Below are 19,325 nucleotides of genomic sequence, written 5' to 3' on the forward strand. Positions count from 1 at the left end.
ACGTACAAAGGTTGTACGCAATTAGTCTTTTCTTAGTCAAAAAAATTAAGCATTTAAACATGTCCATTCGCGGCAACATCACTACTTTTTGCAGATCTGCTGATACACAAATTGTATCTTGGTTGAATGTTTTATCTGAGTGTTCTTTGTATAACTGACGTGATTCATTTACACGAGTTTTATGGTTAATCCAGTTTTTACACGTCTGGCAGGATTCGTTTATATTTTCTTTGTTATGGCCTTGAAGATCAAATGTTTCACAAGCATCGCACTCCTCGTGCCCTAGTTTTGTAAATGAAATTCGTTTTGCCTTCACTTTTTTTCGGTAGGTTTCGTATGATAATTTTGCATTAGGAAATTTTTCCTTGAAATCATTGTACATAAGTGTAATATTGACATCACTACTAAGATAGCGAACATGTGGTGCATGTTCTCTTCGGTAGTGCGAGATACATGGGTTAAATGATTGAATGTGAGCATGTCAAAGTCGTCAATTTTATTCGCTGGCTTTTTGCGTTTATTTCCATGTAGCAGTGGAATAAATTGCCCTCTTGGTGTTTTTGATAAAGTATCGTGAAGGACTCTGTCATTGCTTTTCTTATATCCAAGAGTAGTAAGAAAAAATGTTTTATAGACTCCGACCCTCTGATCAGATTTATCATTTAAAAAATATATATTTTTTTTTTATTTATTTATAACATTATATTATAGTTACACAGTTATAATAAGTTATTACAATATCAAAAATGCAGATGCAGAATCAAATTATGCAGTTATATTCCCCTAGATGCAAGCATCTGTATGGGAAGTAATAAATGAACAGTGTACAATAAACATTTTTCTTCTGATCAACTTATTTAAAGAAAAAATATATACATTAATATGAGCTCCTAAGTATAATTATAAAATAATAACAGTGAGGTAATAAAGTACCTAAACAATTTAACAAGGGAAGGCATCCACTAATATTAGGATACAACAGACTTAAACTTATTAAGATTGTTTACAATATATTCCTTCACTATTTTTGAAAATTTTTTATTTTTGATGTTTCTAATATGTTTAGGTAATAAATTGTACAGTTTTGGTCCTATAAATTTAATGGATCTCTTTCCGAACTCACTATAGCATACAGGAAGAATTAGTTGATTATCTTCATTAGATCTAGTGTTTTGGTTATGGTTTATTGGATATCTAATATTTTCACGATTGTGTATGAAGCAACAAACAGTTATACAGAATAAAGTTCTTATGTTTATATAGGTTTCATTATAAATTTCTTTAGTAGGGTATAAGAATGGTTTTTTAAGGATTATTTTTAATATTTTATTCTGCATTATCTGAAGAGGACTTAAAGAATTGTAATGCATACTGCCCCAGAGTAATATTCTATATCTTAGTATTGATTCCACTAAACTTTGGTATATGGTTATAAGCATATTTCTGTCTGAAATATTTCTAATAGTGTAAAATTTGAAGGGAAACTAGAAACTAGGAAATTTAATTTTTTTGTTAAATGTGCAGTATGTAAGTCCCATTTCATGTTACTATCAATGATAATTCCCAAATACTTTACATTTGATGCTTCCTGTATTTTATCTGGTAGATTTTGAATATCTAAGTGTGTGAACAATGGTCGATTTATTTTAGTCTTTGAGAATGCAATATAGTTGGTTTTTTGGACATTTAATGTTAATTTGTATATATGAAGCCATTTTTTTACAAGCATAATTCCAGTTTGAACACATTTTTTTACTTCCTACCACGTATCTCCGTCAAAAGCAACAACAGTATCATCTGCATATGAAATAATTATACCGTTTATGTTTAAAGTTGTAAGTGAGTTGACGTACAGAATAAACAACAGGGGTCCCAGAACGGTCCCCTGTAGAATCCCAATTCTCACTGTACATGGGTCACTTAAAGTGTCATCTATTTTAACGTACTGTTGCCGCTCCACAAGATAGTTCGCAAAGACCTGTAACACGGTATCCCTCACCCCGTTTTTCTCGAGGACATCAAGAAGCTGTTTGTGGGGCACCGTGTCAAAGGCCTTCGCCAGATCCAAAAATACTGCTAAGCACTTTTTGCCAAAGTCCAATTTATACCTTACATGTTCAATGAGTTTGTGCATGGCATCGCCAGTACTCAAGCCCGAAGAAAAACCAAACTGGTTTTCAGACAAAAGTCCATTTTTATCCAAAAACCCGGCTAGTCGCTCCTTTAAACACTTTTCGTACAATTTTGCGAAATTAGAAATTGTACTGATTGGTCTGTAATTATCAATTAAACTTTTGTCTCCAGATTTAAAAATGGGGGTTATAATGGATGTTTTAAAAGATTTAGGAATAATTCCGGTTTTAAAGATTAAGTTTATTATATATGTCAAGGGTTCAATTAGATAAATGTAAAGTTTTTTAATTAGTTTTGCTGAAATACCATCATGTCCCGGAGCACTGTTACTTTTTAAAGAGTTTATATGCTTTATTAATTCATTGTGATCTACTGGCCTTAAGAACATTGAGTTATTTGCATTTTTTAATTGAAATATATTTGACGAGTTTGGTATTTTGTTGTACATATCGAGGCCTATCTTAGAGAAGTAATCATTACAAAAATTTGCTTTTTCTTTTAAATTGCAATTATTTTTAGCTTCCATGGGAATTTTAATAGGGATTTTATTTTGTTTTTTATATTTATTGTTATATTCAGATAATATTTCGTATATTTTTTAAAGTTATTTTTATTTTCATTAATTTTTGTCTTGTAGTAAAGGTTTTTTGTGTAGTCAATTATTTTTTTAAAATTATTACGGTATCTTTTATACTCTCTTTCTTTTTCTTCTGTAAAGTTATTTTGTAATTGTTTTTTTAATCTATCTCTTTTTTTTATTGATACAATAATACCATTTGTGATCCATGGTTTAATTTTTTTGTTAGTTTTATTGTAAAAAATTGATGTTGTTTTACATTTTAAGTAAAGTTCTAAAAATTTGTTTATGAAAAGTGTATAGGCTTCTTCTGGATTGTTTGTTTTAGACACGTCATTCCAATTTTCATTCTCAAATAAATAATTTAGTTTTATGTAATTTATTTTATTTTTAACATCAGTTTTTACAATATTTTCTATTCTCTTAATATTTAAAGCATGTGAAAAATTTAACATTATTGGAAAATGATCCGTTATATCATAATTTATTATATACGGTTTTGTGTGAATGTTAATTATTTTATTATTGTTCTTTACAAATATATGATCTAAACATGTGCCTGATTCTGGCCTGGTGATTGAGTTTATATGTGATTGAAAACCATATGAACTTGTTGAACTTGTTATGAAATGTTGAAATGTAATTTACCACGTTTAAATCAGTATTAGTTAAGAGGTTAATATTTATGTCTCCAACTAAAATTTCAACATTATTTGACTTGTTTCCTGACTTTCCTGTAAAATATACATTAAGATCCTGTACAAAATTTTCGATAGATGAGTGAGGAGATCGATAGATACAAGAGATTTCATAGTGCACATTTTTATGTTCCAAAGTTATTCGACCCACCTTTATTTTAGTGGAATCAAGTTCGTGAAATGCCACTTTAGCATTTAGATTGTCTCTTACCATAATAAGAACACCATCATTTCGTGTGATATTTCCATTACTATAGTGAGTGGTAAAGCCTTGAATAGTAAATTCTAAAAAAGAGGTGAGTTGAAAACATTCACTTAGGACTATAACATCACAGAAAGAAATTTTGAAAGTCTCTAAAAAAAGTAACAGTTCATCAAAGTTTTTTTTACACTTCTTATGTTAACATGCATTATATTTAAAAGTTTTTTATCTGTGTCTATTTTACCACAGATCTCTACAGGCTCCACAGTTTCACTAAAAATTTCACTGGATATCGTTTCAAGCAGCTCCACTTCTTGTTGTCTAGCCATAATTTATTTTACTTTTTAATACTTCTAGATGGTATAGGTTTGTGGGGCATTCAGAATCCGTGGCATCATGTTTGAGATTATGGTTCGTTTTATATTTTTTATTTGAATGTTCACAATTCACGCATTTCCTATTTTCTTTATTTTGGGTTAAGTGACAGTCCTTTCGATTATGTTCTCCTCCACAGTATGAACAGGTGGTTTCATTTGGGCAGTCTGGACTTTTGTGGTAATATCCACAACCTTTAAAACACTGTTTTACTGCTAAATTTTCATATGCAGGGTATCGTTCCCATCCAATGTATATTTTTTTGGTCCACATGATTTTTTTAAAGAGGTTTGGGGAACAGTCGGCGAAGATGGTTTTTTTTATTTAATTTAGTTTCCTTCATAAAGGTAATTTTAAATGAATCTTCATTATTAAAAAATGTATTTTGCATTCTTATAGATTTTTCAATTTCTTCAGTTGCTGATTTATTCTTGGCAGGATATCCAACTATTTTGACCTGCGGATTCCGTAATTTTGTTTCCTCTACCTCATAGTAATCACCCAGTTTTTGTTTAATTTCATTTTTTAGTTTCGTAACACTCTCTGTGTCATTGCATTTAATTATTAAACTTCCGTGGTGTGAAGATCGGCTTTTATCAATACTTACATTAATATCTGCTGGTTTGATGTTCTCCATTATATCGGTTTTTGTTTCTTGAGAGTCCTGTGTGCCCTTCGGTTTTATAATTAAGTTTGGCCGATTTTTTGTTTTTATTGGTATGGATGATTTGTTGTTTACAACCTCTGCAAATGATGGTATTGCTGGTGCTTGGATGGCTTCGATTTTTGACTTTAAGTCTTTTATTTCTTGCTTAAGAAGTGAGATTATTTCATCCTTACTTAATATTATTTCTTGCTTGCTTTGTACAAGATCATTCAAAAGTTTAAGTCCGTGAAAGTCATTGCAATTTTTGCAGAAGAACTTCATAACACGATCTTTTAATTCTATCACTTTTACTTCAGAGGACGTAAGAGCTGCACAACCCTTACACAATCTCTTCAAACAGTTGTCACATTTAAATGTTCGCGTAACTTGCTTGCAAACATCGCACTCCATTTCGAAATTTTCGATTTTAAAATTGGAACGTAGCTACTTTATTCCATTGTTAATGCATTCTTGCGCGGGTTCAACACAAACATAAACAATGACAATTTTGCAGCAAATTGGATGTTTTTGGTGAAAATAATTATGTTTAGCTAAGTAAGACACTATCTATTTTATAGATTCACTGTTTTTCAGAATTTATATGCACTCGGAACACTTTTATTTACGCCGTTTTACGGAGCCATATAATTAAAAGTATATAATTAAAAGCCAATATTTAAAAGTATTTTGCATTGTTGGCTTTTCTCCAGTGGTTCGTTTTGTTTGCAATCGCTCACTTGAACTAAAAAAAAAGACTTTCTTTCGGGATCGGACAATTTTCAAAATTGCGTATTAATTCCTTCTCTCCTACGTCGATCAAATGCAGATGAACATTTTTTTTTGCAATTATCAGCACAACCTGGTAAAACCTTATGATTTTCAGCAATCTTTTCCCTCTTGAGAGTTTTTCTGGCTTCAAAATCAATGACGGTTTTTTTTCTTTTTTTGTTTCCTGCAGGTTCACGAGATTCATCTAAAATCAAAGTAAATTAGCTCATAATATAAAAAGTTTTACATTTTTTTACCATTATTATTCAGTGCGTTATTATTAGATATCGAAGCAATGTCACCACTTGCCCCATTTATTGTAATAGCTGTTGTCCGGTCTTCATTAGTTTCTAAAAATAAATGACAAAAAAATTAGTTCTGATGTTTTTTGATATACCTACAAAACAACCGAATTTTATGTTTTTTTTTACCATTGTTATTCAGTCCATTCGGATCAGGATTCGCAACAAATTTTTCCGTTATAAGCATAGGAGGTACATTCTGAGAATCATCGTTCGAGCTTTCCTTGGTATAAGATAGTGCGGTACAGTTTCTAATATTTAAATCTTTTTCAGGCTTGCTTCCTCTTTTCGTATTAATTCCTTAAATGTTTAAGAATTCACATATCAGCGTATAAAAAAAACTACCTACCATTATTTATTATTAAACCGTCATCAACGACAACAGGGTTCAAATTATAAGAAGTTACATCGTTAACTTCAGATCTGTTTGGTATAATATCACCACTTGCCTCATTTATTGTTATGGCTAAGTTGGTCTGCTCTTCATTACTTCCTAAAAAATAATGACAAATATTAATCCCGATATTTTTTTATTTTGTTCTGGATCACCACCAATAAAAATATTTTAATGAAAAAATAACTGGAACTAGATTTTTTTTATGAAATGGTTCTAAACTAATTCTCCATTTGAATGTTTTTTAACATTTTTCTTTTAAAAATTTTTATTAATAAATTATGTTTTTTTATGTATATATGTATGTGGTATAAATTTTATCCCTAAATTTAAATCTTGATAATATTGACTTTTTTTATTTAATTTTTAATCAATGACAAACTGTAAAGATTAAAATTTTTTTTTTTTGGTATATTTATTTACTTAATATTTTATTTTAGGCCCGAAGAAGGAACGAATTAATTTCAAAAACTTGACAATGTTTAAGAACATTTTATAATAAAAATACCTTTGTCCCAGTTACTACTTCATTACATTTTTTTTTTAATTTTAAAAATAACCTCGCACCTATTTCTAAAACATCATCAGTCACTTGATTACAATTATTATTGTAAGGAATGGATTGGCCAGATGTTAATAAACTTGATGTGTTGCTATCATAATAGCAATCATTTAAGTTTATGTTTTCTACTTCCATTGTATTTTTCTGTTCTAAAATAAAAAAGCAACGTTATTTCTGAAAACCTGTGACAACGCCATTTCCACTACCATCATTAATGTTAGGATTCGCGTGGTACACTTCATTATTTATCCAAGAAATCACTTTGTCATTTATTAATGTGCATGGCAAGTCCAGTTTTATAACCCCCCCTCCCCCCCCCCGACACGATTCCGGCAAAGCTGCAGGTTGTAAAGTATGTAAAATATACTCTGAGCCTTCAATACTGTTGATATCCATCTGAGAATCATTTTCCGTTCTAGAATTTTAATAAATTAGGGTACTAACTTTTTATCGTCATACCTTTGGTAACTGATATAAATTATTACGAATAATACTAATTAAATAGCATTACTTACCTTTTTTTATGATCCCAGCAATTGTTAAAGCCATTATTATTGACTGAATCTTTTGCAAGGGTTTTGCAAAAATCTATTAACTTTGATTTTTGATCAATCCACTTTGCAGCGATACCAATTAACGACTAAATTTACTCAGCAAAATCGCGGCAACTACGGCCTGCTTAGCGAAAAAGCGGCAAATGCGTCCGATCCACGCGCACTTGCCGCGTATTCGTTAGGCATTAAGAAGATACCGCATTTTTCCTGAGCAGTTGGATGAATTTTGCACATACCGCCAAAACAAAGTTTATAAATTGGAAAGGGACACTAATATTTACATCGTCTAGTTGAGATTTTATATCCACTGCTGTGTTAAATCGATTTTTAAGAGCTAAGGATTTAATCTTCTCGTCAACTCTAGGCGTCGTTTTTCTAGGCCTACCAGTTTTAGGTGGACTTATTAATGAGTTCCTAATGCAGTGTAACTTTATGGTTTTGGAAACCACTGAGCGGTTTAATCCTAACTGCTTAGCAATGATTGCTTGCTTAACACCCGATTGATATTTTGCTATTTTCAACTGTTTTATACATAACGCCAAAGTAATACATTGAACACCTATCGAGGCATTAAATACCAAATATGATTGGGTTTAAAATCGGTCCTTTTCAGGACCATAATTTAAATATAAAAAGAAATTCGTTAATAAAATTATTCGCCTTAAGAAAGTCACATAAACTTCCAGTTATTCTGTGACACATAGGTATTATTAATTTATTATTTATCAATCAATTACTACTATAATAATTTATTAATTATGACAACATCATGGTATTCTAGTTGTGGTAATACTAATTAGAGATTTTTAGGCGGGACACACAAGTTTAGGCTCGATGCGTAAAAAACTTTAATTCGCTATAACTTTAAAACGAGCAAAGATATCATCGTGCGGTTTTTACAGTACTTTTGCAAATGTTATTTACTTTTTAAATAGAATGTCAAAAATATACCATTCTATTTGAATTTTTAAAGCAAAATGAAAAAACTGGAATTATAACAAATTGCGCCCTCTGGCGCTTTTATTAGGAACTATAGGGTAGCAATGAGATCAGACTTTTAAAGCAGCTACATTTATCTTGCAAATAAATTTTGAATTGCTCAAATCGAATAAGTAGTTTAGAATTTACACCGATTTTAATGATTCCACTTTCAATAGCTTCCCCCACCCCTACTATCGTTCGTACGTCAATAATTCATAAACCAAATTTATAGCAAATTATCTAGGCTTACTAAAAATAATATCAAAAGTATAGGTTAATATTTAAGTTTTCGGAGAAAAAGACGTTTCGTTTATTTCATTTTTAGTTGCGCCACTTTTATAATAATAAAGTTCCTAATGCAGTGTAACTTTATGGTTTTGGAAACCACTGAGCGGTTTAATCCTAACTGCTTAGCAATGATTGCTTGCTTAACACCCGATTGATATTTTGCTATTTTCAACTGTTTTATACATAACGCCAAAGTAATACATTGAACACCTATCGAGGCATTAAATACCAAATATGATTGGGTTTAAAATCGGTCCTTTTCAGGACCATAATTTAAATATAAAAAGAAATTCGTTAATAAAATTATTCGCCTTAAGAAAGTCACATAAACTTCCAGTTATTCTGTGACACATAGGTATTATTAATTTATTATTTATCAATCAATTACTACTATAATAATTTATTAATTATGACAACATCATGGTATTCTAGTTGTGGTAATACTAATTAGAGATTTTTAGGCGGGACACACAAGTTTAGGCTCGGTGCGTAAAAAACTTTAATTCGCTATAACTTTAAAACGAGCAAAGATATCATCGTGCGGTTTTTACAGTACTTTTGCAAATTTTATTTACTTTTTAAATAGAATGTCAAAAATATACCATTCTATTTGAATTTTTAAAGCAAAATGAAAAAACTGGAATTATAACAAATTGCGCCCTCTGGCGGTTTTATTAGGAACTATAGGGTAGCAATGAGATCAGACTTTTAAAGCAGCTACATTTATCTTGCAAATAAATTTTGAATTGCTCAAATCGAATAAGTAGTTTAGAATTTACACCGATTTTAATGATTCCACTTTCAATAGCTTCCCCCACCCCTACTATCGTTCGTACGTCAATAATTCATAAACCAAATTTATAGCAAATTATCTAGGCTTACTAAAAATAATATCAAAAGTATAGGTTAATATTTAAGTTTTCGGAGAAAAAGACGTTTCGTTTATTTCATTTTTAGTTGCGCCACTTTTATAATAATAAAAAAAATTCCATTGTTGCCAGATGTACAGGTCCTGAGATACAACCGCTTACCTCGCCTATTTGGCCACCCTGTACAAGCCACCGCCGTAAATGATCACCTTTAAGTGAAAGAAATATATATTTATTAAACAAAAATTCAATTTTTTGTTTAATAAAAAAACGTACAAACAGGTTTTTGTGAAATAAATCGAATTAAATAATGGGAAGGTGTTAAAAATTGTTGAATTAGTATTAGAAAAGTGTTCTTTGCTACAGTAAGTACCCTGTATTTATTAATTAGTATTTATTTAGCTAAAATGCCGTACTTAACAGAAGGTTTAAAAATCGAAATACTAATGATGATTAGGGTGTAAACCGGATGAGAACTGAAAATAAAGTTGTGGCGCTATTTCGTGAAACTTATCCTAATTTGCTCCCACTGAGTCAAAGTACCGTGAGTAAAATTGAGGAGCAATTAGAACTCGTAGACAGAACCATCGAGCGAGGATACAAATCTAGATATTATACCTATTATTCCGGCAAGGCAAGTAGCTCGGGAGTACGATGTATGTCACAAAATAGTTTTAAAAATCTCTCAAAGTCAGCAGGAAAAAGAGCTTTTAAAATGAAGAAGGTGCAGGAGCTGCTAGAGGACGATCCTGATCGTAGGTGAGAATTTTGCAAAGCCATGAAGAATTTGCTTGATAAGGAACAAATAATTTCAGACTGTTACTTTCAGACGAAGCCACTTTTACTATTAATAGAGAGTAGATGCTGATGCCGTTTTAAAGTTAATGCCAAAATCTTATCATTAATCCGATGAAATGACGGACGGTTTCTAAAAAGTGAAGCGCAGGCTACAAATCGCCAATAAGTGTTGAAAATACTTGGAATGCGTCTACTAAATAATGGTATATTACTAATTTGGCATTAATTTGTGCTGTCTTTCATAACAAAACATAAATACAGAAAATTCGATTTTTCTCGGATGCCAACAAAGATAAAGAAATATTTCAAAATTCAATTTTTTTGTAATATTATTATGCACAGTAACAGTACAGTTCCAAATTTCATATTTAGAAAGATAAATGAACCGAATAATTGCCGTGGTGCAATAGGCGCGGGGGCAGAGGGTGAATCAGACCCGCAGCTGCGACCCTGGGGTCCCCGTTCTAGTTCACCCGCGGTGTGTTAGTATCTAAAAAGTGTGCAAGTATCTAAAAAATTACAAGCTGAAAAATTGCATAGTTACTACGAGCTTATTTCGGAAAGGATACCAAGAGGGTTTGGATGAGTATACAGGTGGAAAATCGCGTTAAGGACGAAATGAGAAGAAACAAAAGAGCTACCTGGCAAATATTCTGTAGTGTACTCGAAACAATGTCTGATTCCCCCAGCCTGGTCAAACTTCTTGACTCGGATAGAAGACGTCAAATAGGCTCTTTAAAGATAGGAGAAAGCACTAAAGAAGATACACTAAATTATCTCGTGCAAGTCAAGCAAAAGGTCAAGTACTTCGTCGTCTTAGTCAAATACTTAGGCTGGACAGCAAGCTAACGTGTAGTAAATACGTCACTTAGGTAGTCCACAAAGAAATTGTCATTTTGTCGCACTTTCAAAGAGTAGTTGGTAGGAAGCTCAAAGGGTAGGTAGTAGGTAGTGGCGTATGGAGCCCAATATCCTACACTAGCTACCTACTCCTGTGATGAGACCTAAAGTAATTGGCGGCTCGGTGGTCTGGTGGATGGATCTCGAGGTGTTCGATCCTGGACAACTGGGCATGGGAAAAGACTATTGAAAATTGGAGTATAAACAGTGGCTGCCGGCAGATCAAAGAGCAGCTATTAAATTCAACTAAAGCTAGGATAGCATGGCTGCTGTCCCCTCACAGAGGGATTATAGCAGATCTGACCGGAGTCCTAACAGGTCACTGTAGATTCAACCGACATCTGCATATCTTAGGCGTGCTGGTCAGTCCGCTGTGCGCTAGTTGTGACTTGGCGGAGGAAACGGCATATTATTTTATAGGAGAATGCCAAGGATGGAGTAGGATAGAGGAGAGAAACCATGGGTTCCTCCTTCCTGCCACAAGAGAAACCAAATGACCTTAACTGGGAAGGCCTGCGTTCCTTCATTACGAGGACTGGTCGTCTGCTTGGGGAGACTAGGGAGGGTGATCAGCGGTAATGACGAAATTTCGGGAGTTGGCGAAAAAGGACTTTTAAGCCTACCCGCTGTGTCCTCCTCCCCCATTACTACAAGCTAATTTGCCATATACGAAGTCCACCTACTCGTTCTAGGACAAATTCTCACAAATTTAGATTCTTGTAAATGTAGAGTCTTGTTAAATTATGGTATTTAAATCCTACTTGATTAATTAGGTTCTATCTTGGACAACTTGTACAGGTGTGGGAAGGATAAAAGTGGCTTTTAAACTGATAAGATAAAAACCATTTTGTTATCACCGGTAAGAAAGATCAGCTATGCATTTGCTAGCTTGACAAAGATAGATTTTGACCCAGACAATTGCCGATATATCATCAGAAAATAAGGTGATACAATTCGATGTGACAAATATGATTCAAGCTATAGGCAGATCCTCTTACACTATCAAAGTTTTAGTAAGACCAAAAAAATACCGGCAGTTATCAATTTTAAACGAAAATTGAAGATTATTGCATCTGCAGTTCAGCTCTGAAACCAAACTGATAGCATAACAAAATGTTTAAATCGACTTATGCGAGAAATAAAGTATTTTTTTATAAGCCTATAATTATCACCGAAACATGTATTTCCATTTTTGTGCATAGGGACAATAATTGCTTTTTGAAAATATCCATATTGAAAAGATAAATTAATGCGATTGCTCAATGGAGGAAGAATATGCATAACAAATTACAAGGAACATGATCTGCTACACTTAAGCTTTTGCATAAGACCGATTTTATAAGCTTATAAGCTTAACTATTTCGCTTTCGGTCATAGTAAAGAAGAATATACTTAGAGCGAGTGATACTACTGTCGGGCATTTTTATGGTTGCAGATGCACCAAAATTATCTATAAACCTTGTCAGCGAGTCAAAAAAAAAAGCCATTAAATTTATTTGCTATTTTCTTACCACCAGTATTATCTATTCCATTATCTGTGATTAGGTCAGGAACTGAATTTGACCTGCGGCCTAAATAGTTATTATATTGCTGAGATCCCAAGAGACACGAGTTTTATTAAAAGAATCAAATTCTTTGCGAAATATAATTTGTCGCTATATTTGCCCGGCATATCTTCAAACCTACAAAACCGTTTCAAGTCTTAAACATCGATTTTTTGAGAAAATGTACTTTTGTTAAATGGAATCCCCTATATATTTTTAGATAAATCAAAAGAAAATAATTTTCCTAATCAAAAAATGTACAGGGTGGCCAGATAAGAATGCAAAGTGCTGTATTTTGGAAACTATTCGTCGTAGAGACTTAAACTTCGAAAATTTTATGACTAAAGTGGCTAAAAGAATACCGTGGAAAATATTTTCAGATTTCCAACATGGTCGCCAAGGGGCGTAACCGCCATATTAAACTTTTTAAGTGATTTTTCACTGAAATCTACCCAGTAAATGTTCACGAAAAAATATTAACACTTTGTGACGAAAATTAAAATAAAGTGGTGGGGGTAATTCAATGTTTTTTAAAATAAACAACTATAACTCCTAAACGACTGAACGGATTTTAAGAAACTTGGTCTAGTTGAAAAAAACATTTATTGCTCCATCAAATCCGTTTTATCTGTGATATGTCTAATTCTTAGTAATTAGAGCGCGTTTTTTGATCTAATAAAAGAAAATTGCAAAATTGTCTAAAAAATTTATGCAATAATATTACTTTTTTTCATAAAAATGATAGCTAAGTAGGCCAGTGAAAACCGTATCTCGATATCTTATTCGTAGCCTGAAATATCGAAGAAAGAATATTTAGTTATATAATTTTAATAGGACGCTATTACACCGATATTTATTGTTATTTATTTGTCTTTTTTTAAGGTTCAATGATAAAATGTCTTAATTTAATAATTTTAAAATAATTAAAATATTCTTTGTTCAAAAAAATTTAAAAAAAAAAAAACGCATAGGGGCATAATAATCAATGCCTATAAAATGCAAGTGCAAGGTAGGCAGAATATTGAAGAGGCTATGGAGGAAAAAACAAATGCCTAAAATCAACTTGTTAACAAATATTAAAATAAGGCAGTCCAATTTGTGTTCGTTGCATACATAAGTAGAGCGTTAAAACTATTAAAATGCCTTTTTCAAATAATGAAGCTGTCGATATGATTGCGGTATATTTTGAACGTCTTCTTTCTTCGAAATTTGAGGCTAAAAATAAGATAAAGAGATACGGTTTTCACTGGCCTATTTAGCTATCATTTTTATGAAAAAAAAGTCATATTATTGCATTTAATTTTTTAGGGAATTTTGCAATTTTCTGTTAATAGATCAAAAAATGCGCTCTAGCGGAATTACTAAGAACTAGACATATCACAGATAAGACGGATTTGATGGAGCAATAAATCTTTTTTCCAACGAAACCAAGTTTATTAAAATCTGTTCAGTCGTTTAGGAGTTACAGCTGTTTATTTAAAGAAACATTGAATTGCCCCCCACTTTATTTTACCATTTGCCACCACTTTATTTTAATAGATACGTCACAAAGTGTTAAACAAAAATTACTTGAGTAGAGCTGAGCTTTAAAAAGCATATATTTTTTCGTAACATTTACTGGGTAGATTTCAGTGAAAAATCACAAAAGTTTCAAAATGGCGGTTACGCCCCCTGGCGACCATCTTGAAAATGTAAAAATATTTTCGACGGTATTCCTTTGGCCACTTTAGTTTAAATTTTTTACCGCAAGTCTCTACGACGAATAGTTTCCAAAATACAGCACTTTACATTCTTATCTGGCCATCCTGTACTTAAACTAATAGCCTAAATCTAAAAGTAACAAAGTTATAGCGATATTAATAATTTTGCTACATTTAAAATTTGTGAATTATTTTGATTTTTGTAGAAATATACAGGAGATTCCCTATAATAATTTTCACATTTTCTCGAAAACTGAAATGCTAATAAAAAATATGCATAAACAGTGTGTCCCCGGATTATGGCAAAAAATTTTGTAGTTGAAATTTGACCGTTTGTCATCCAGCTCTGCTTGATTAAAAAACAAAATTTGGCATATTTTTATAATCAAGCATGCCTTGATACGAGCATTTTTAAAATATGAGTAGGTAAAGTAGTATTTTTAGGCATGATATAAAAAAAAGTTTATAAGAAAAAGTTGTTTAGAATACAAAATTATGCCCAAATACCGAATTTCATAACTATAGACCTACTTTGATTTTTACGTTTTGTATACCAATTATTTTTTTTATTCATATTTAATTATTAGAGAAAAACTAACTAATTTATTTATCTAATAGTTAAATCACTGATCTTAGAGTTACAAACCATCCTTAAAAATATGTTTGGAATAAAATGTACATAGTACGTCTAATTTAACAAGAAAATTTATTTTATTTACTTATTTGAAATTTATTTAATGTAGCTACTCTACTCCATTATCGTTTTTCAAAATTTTTCAATATCTTTCCTAAACATTTTAAAAGAATTTCTAATTTCTTCAATGGAAATTGAATTACAGGCATCTCCAATTCTTTGTTTTAGTAATTCCCTGTCATTTGGTAAATTCCCGGAATAAACAATTTGCTTGAGCTGGCTCCATAAAAACGAATCAGAAATAGTTAAATCAGGTGACCATATCTTCCATATCTTCCAATCCATTGATTCGGAAAAGTTCTATTCAACCATTCTGCTACTCGAATAGTGGAGTGCGCTGGACAGCCGTAGTGTTGAAAATAAAGATTTATTCTTTGATCAACTGGTAAAGGTTCTAAGTATTCTTCAAAACATCTTTCCAAAATTTAAAGATACTTTTCTCGATTAAGAGATCCTTTAATAAAGTATGGTCCAATAATACCTAAATGGTAAGATATGGCGCACCATACGTTGACTTTTTGAAAAAATTGCCTCTTGCCATGGATTACATAGTTTGACGTTTCATTGGACCAAAACCGACAATTATCAAAGTAGGCCTATGGTTATGAAATTCGGTATTCGGAGATAATTTTGCATTCTAAACAACTTTTTCTTATAAACTTTTTTTATATCCTGCATAGAAATACTACTTTACCTACTCATAAAATTTAAAAAATGCTCCTAACAAGGCATGCTTGATCTTTAAAAAATAAAAATATACTAAATTTTATTTTTTAACCAAGCAGGGCTGGATGCCAAACGTTCAAATTTCATCTACAAATTTTTTTAAAATTTTTACGTCTAAATTCGCTCATCCTGGGGCACACTGTATATATACTGGGTGACAGAAAAAAAAAGGAAAAATTTAATAACTTTAATACTTTTCAAGATAAACAAATGAATTTTGGTATATCGATAGAATATAGATAGATAGAAGTTATAAGAGCATTTTTTGACATATTCTATTGTTTTCCATCACTTCCGGTTTAACAGGAACTTTTTTATTTTAAATGGGACAATGGGTATATTATTACATATCTTGATAAAAAATTATATTCTGAGAATAATGATTCCGCATTTCATATTTTTGAAGCTTTGGGATTTGTAGTAGCAATTAATAAAATCAAATTAAAAGTTAGGCTTATTTTTTCTAGGCAATGGTGGCTTGTTATCCTGGGTCTGGCACTCATTACGTGAAACACGTCGATAATCCAAATAGGGATGGACGGTGCATTACAGCTATTTACTATCTCAATATGGATTGGAATGTGGAACGATCTGGAGGTTTACTGAGGATATTTCCTGAAGGCTTTCCTATAGTAAGTGGCACTTTTATTTTAGTTTTCTTCTGCGCCACTAGTGTTATTTTAAAATCGACATTGCATATTACACATACCATTACTTATTCTTTTTGGGGGTTGGTAGCTTGGTAGAAAGAGCTAATTGACCTAATAATATATCACCAGTGGTGGCCTTTAATAAAAGATATTTTTATGTCCTAGCTGTTACATTTTTGGTGTTTAGATGACACTCCTAATGTTGCGCTCGAGTCGTAGTCACCTCGACGTTTATACAGCATTGTCCTAGATTACAACGATCCTACAGGTGTGGATCGTTGTAATCTAGTAACAATAAAAAACGGAGCAGTATCCTTTCTTTTAAATAAACCATATATCCAGGGTGTCTCACTTAAGTTCAACAATAATAATAATGGTTACAAGCCTATATATTGGTTGTTTGTTGAGTTATAATTTTTTTTCATTTTTGGAAGAAGGCTATCGAGGGCACATTTTGTTTAGAGTAAGAAATACGATACCTCATAGATGTACGTTTAAGTCCCAATTTTGATAAAAATTGATACCGAGTGTATCATTAAAATAGGACATTTTTATTATTATTTTTTTAAATATGACGCACTCGATTTTTATGAATATAATAATTTGACAACTGATTTTTATGAATATAATAATATATCTAATTTTTATGTAACTTTCTTAATTTACAATTCCTCCAACGTACGTAGATGGGTTAAACTTTACTTTTGGTAGAATCCCACAGAAAAAATCCACGACGCCATGTTCCAAAAGGACTATTGCGACCAATCCATTTGCATATCTTGAAATTTTTTATTGAGCCATCTGGCGCCATCTACCTGAATATACAAATTCTCTCTATAAGTTAACGACAAAGAATATGTATATTTAAAAATTAGTATGGCAGAGGAAACAAAACAATATTATTTTTAGGTCATGCGTCGAAATTGTTGATAAGGCACTGTTAAGATAAATAAGATTTATGCAGTATAAAGAATTAATATGCGTTTAAGTTTATCAGAAAAAGTAGAAATAATGAGATTAATGCGAGAAACTGTCGAGAGGTCGCACAAGAATTTAATCGGAGGCACCCTGATCACTTCATATCGTGTAATCATGGTAATGTGAATATCACTAAATCTAAATAGCAAAGTGAATCGAATGTTTAATCGACGGGGTTCGGAGTAGAGGAGAAAGTAAGACGGCAAAGAAATCATCAACAGGATGTAAGAATCATATCTAACTGAATCCAATAGGTTAACTAGCGTTGATAGAAGGCGGAAGAGTACAGTTTCAAAATGTTTAAAAAGAAATTGAATTAAACCTGGGCTATGGAATTAAAATGGAAGTAAACAATCAGGTGATGATCAGAGAATAATGGAGTTGTTTAACCATGCAGGCTAAATTTTATGAAGACCTCAGTCTATTTGGAAAAATATTATTTACTGATAAGGCGAAAATTTTGACCAACGAGAGAGAGAATTTTTAGTTTTTAGTTAGAATGTTTCCAAACATCTGGTTCATATTGGATAAACTGGCTAAAAGAAATGGTTTTTTCATTCTTTTCCATATATGCACACTTCAGCTCAAGACAGGATTTTATATTTATATGTCAATCTTATAATTTAATATACTAGTTATCTCTTGATCAAATATACTTAGTCCTATCCCATTTTAAATGCATAAATTGCAATAAAGCAGATGGGGATATAATACCTTTTTTTCCTTAAAAAATTGCATCTCGGTGGCGGTTTATGTTGTACAATATTAACCTGAAATTCTTATAGGTTGCAAATATTGAACCATTTTTCGACCGTTTGATATTTTTCTGGTCAGACAGGCGAAATCCTCATGAAGTTCAACCTGCAAAAGATACAAGATATGCCATCACACTTTGGTATTTTGATGCTGCTGAACGGGAGCAGGCTTTAAGGCGATATCAAAAAGAACGTAAGTTTAAAGTTTTTGCTTGAGTTTATTTAGCTGAAATAATTGTGTTATTAGGTTTAGCAGTGGCAAAATCAAACTCCACTTGACTAGCAGGGACTCAACGTTATAGGAAATAATTTGACGTTTGCCGCGAAACCCCTTATATTGTATATAAATAATATCGACTTATGGTGTAAGATGTGTGATATTTAGAAAAGTCTATGTACAAAAAGAGTATAGGAACGTCAAAGGCAAAGTATTTTTGATATATTGGTTCACATTCTAAAAATAAATAGCGAACTTGTTTGTAAGATAAGTTAAAACCTGTATTGATAAGGTAAAAGGAATCTGTATTACGTAAGTGTAGATATCTGATAACTTTTTGATGTAAGACGTATTTAATTAACAAAAAAAAACAATTAACAGTTATTTTTTGTCTGGTGTGATGTTTCCATTTAAATTAAATTTCTTAAGAGTTTAGCCTAATATCAGAAACAAGATCATGCGCTATTGTAATTTTACTTTCAGAGATATTGAAAAAATGCTAATAAATTCATACACAGAACGTATTTTTATTTATTAACGAAAATTTCGAATTTGACAAAAAAAAACATCAAATTAGTTATACAGGGTGGCCCATTGAAAACAGTCCAGCAAGTTGATGTGAATTAGTTATTTCTGTGCTTTTCTTTCGATTCGATAAAAATAATTTTTATTCCATTGCGGAGAGAGTGAAAATTATTGAATTATACTTTATATAAACAATCAATGTTCAAGACTAACGGCAACTTTGTTTAATGAGAGACATGCAGATAAACACGTACATCAGGGTTACATCCTAGAGTTGTGGCAAAATTTCGGCAAATAAAAAATGAAAACAAAAAAATTAATTACTTGACCCCCACTTCTATTTAGGATTTTGAGGGTGGTTGCAATCCCCACCAAAGGGCTGATGTTAAGGGATTTAAAGTATAAAAAAAATTGTTACTCTGAAATTAAAGTCGACAAGTGCGAGCATTTTTTTTTAAAAGGGGCCCAAACCTTGCTGAACTGTTTTCG

General features: G+C 31.6%; 2 protein-coding genes across 5 annotated transcripts in view; one reads left to right on the forward strand and one right to left on the reverse strand.

Annotated features, from left to right (window-relative positions):
* Positions 1-18,831, forward strand: part of LOC126734400 (egl nine homolog 1-like) — a 48,925-nt gene extending 30,094 nt beyond the window's left edge. For all 3 annotated transcript variants that reach the window (XM_050438018.1, XM_050438020.1, XM_050438021.1), the window contains exons 3-5: positions 16,179-16,343; positions 18,125-18,287; positions 18,342-18,831. In XM_050438018.1, the coding sequence (XP_050293975.1) occupies positions 16,179-16,343; positions 18,125-18,287; positions 18,342-18,373 (360 nt within the window). In that variant the 3' untranslated portion in view covers positions 18,374-18,831. The remainder of the gene's footprint in view (positions 1-16,178; positions 16,344-18,124; positions 18,288-18,341) is intronic.
* On the reverse strand, positions 3,024-11,376 carry LOC126734408 (myb-like protein D). Of its 2 annotated transcripts, none has more exons than XR_007660038.1 (6): positions 6,864-11,376; positions 6,663-6,806; positions 6,051-6,194; positions 5,831-5,985; positions 5,657-5,749; positions 3,024-5,604 (listed from the first exon to the last, which is right to left on the reverse strand). XR_007660038.1 is itself a non-coding variant. In XM_050438037.1 (6 exons), exons 1-6 carry the CDS (start codon positions 7,051-7,053, stop codon positions 5,411-5,413), a joined length of 936 nt encoding a protein of 311 aa, XP_050293994.1. In that variant the 5' UTR covers positions 7,054-11,376; the 3' UTR covers positions 3,024-5,410. The 2 variants fall into 2 exon arrangements, 1 of the variants encoding a protein (XP_050293994.1); XM_050438037.1 differs by having other exon boundaries at positions 5,831-6,001.
* Positions 18,832-19,325: the final 494 nt, after the last annotated feature.

This window comes from Anthonomus grandis, chromosome 3 (genome assembly GCF_022605725.1).
Source record: "Anthonomus grandis grandis chromosome 3, icAntGran1.3, whole genome shotgun sequence".
Lineage (NCBI taxonomy): Eukaryota > Metazoa > Arthropoda > Insecta > Coleoptera > Curculionidae > Anthonomus > Anthonomus grandis.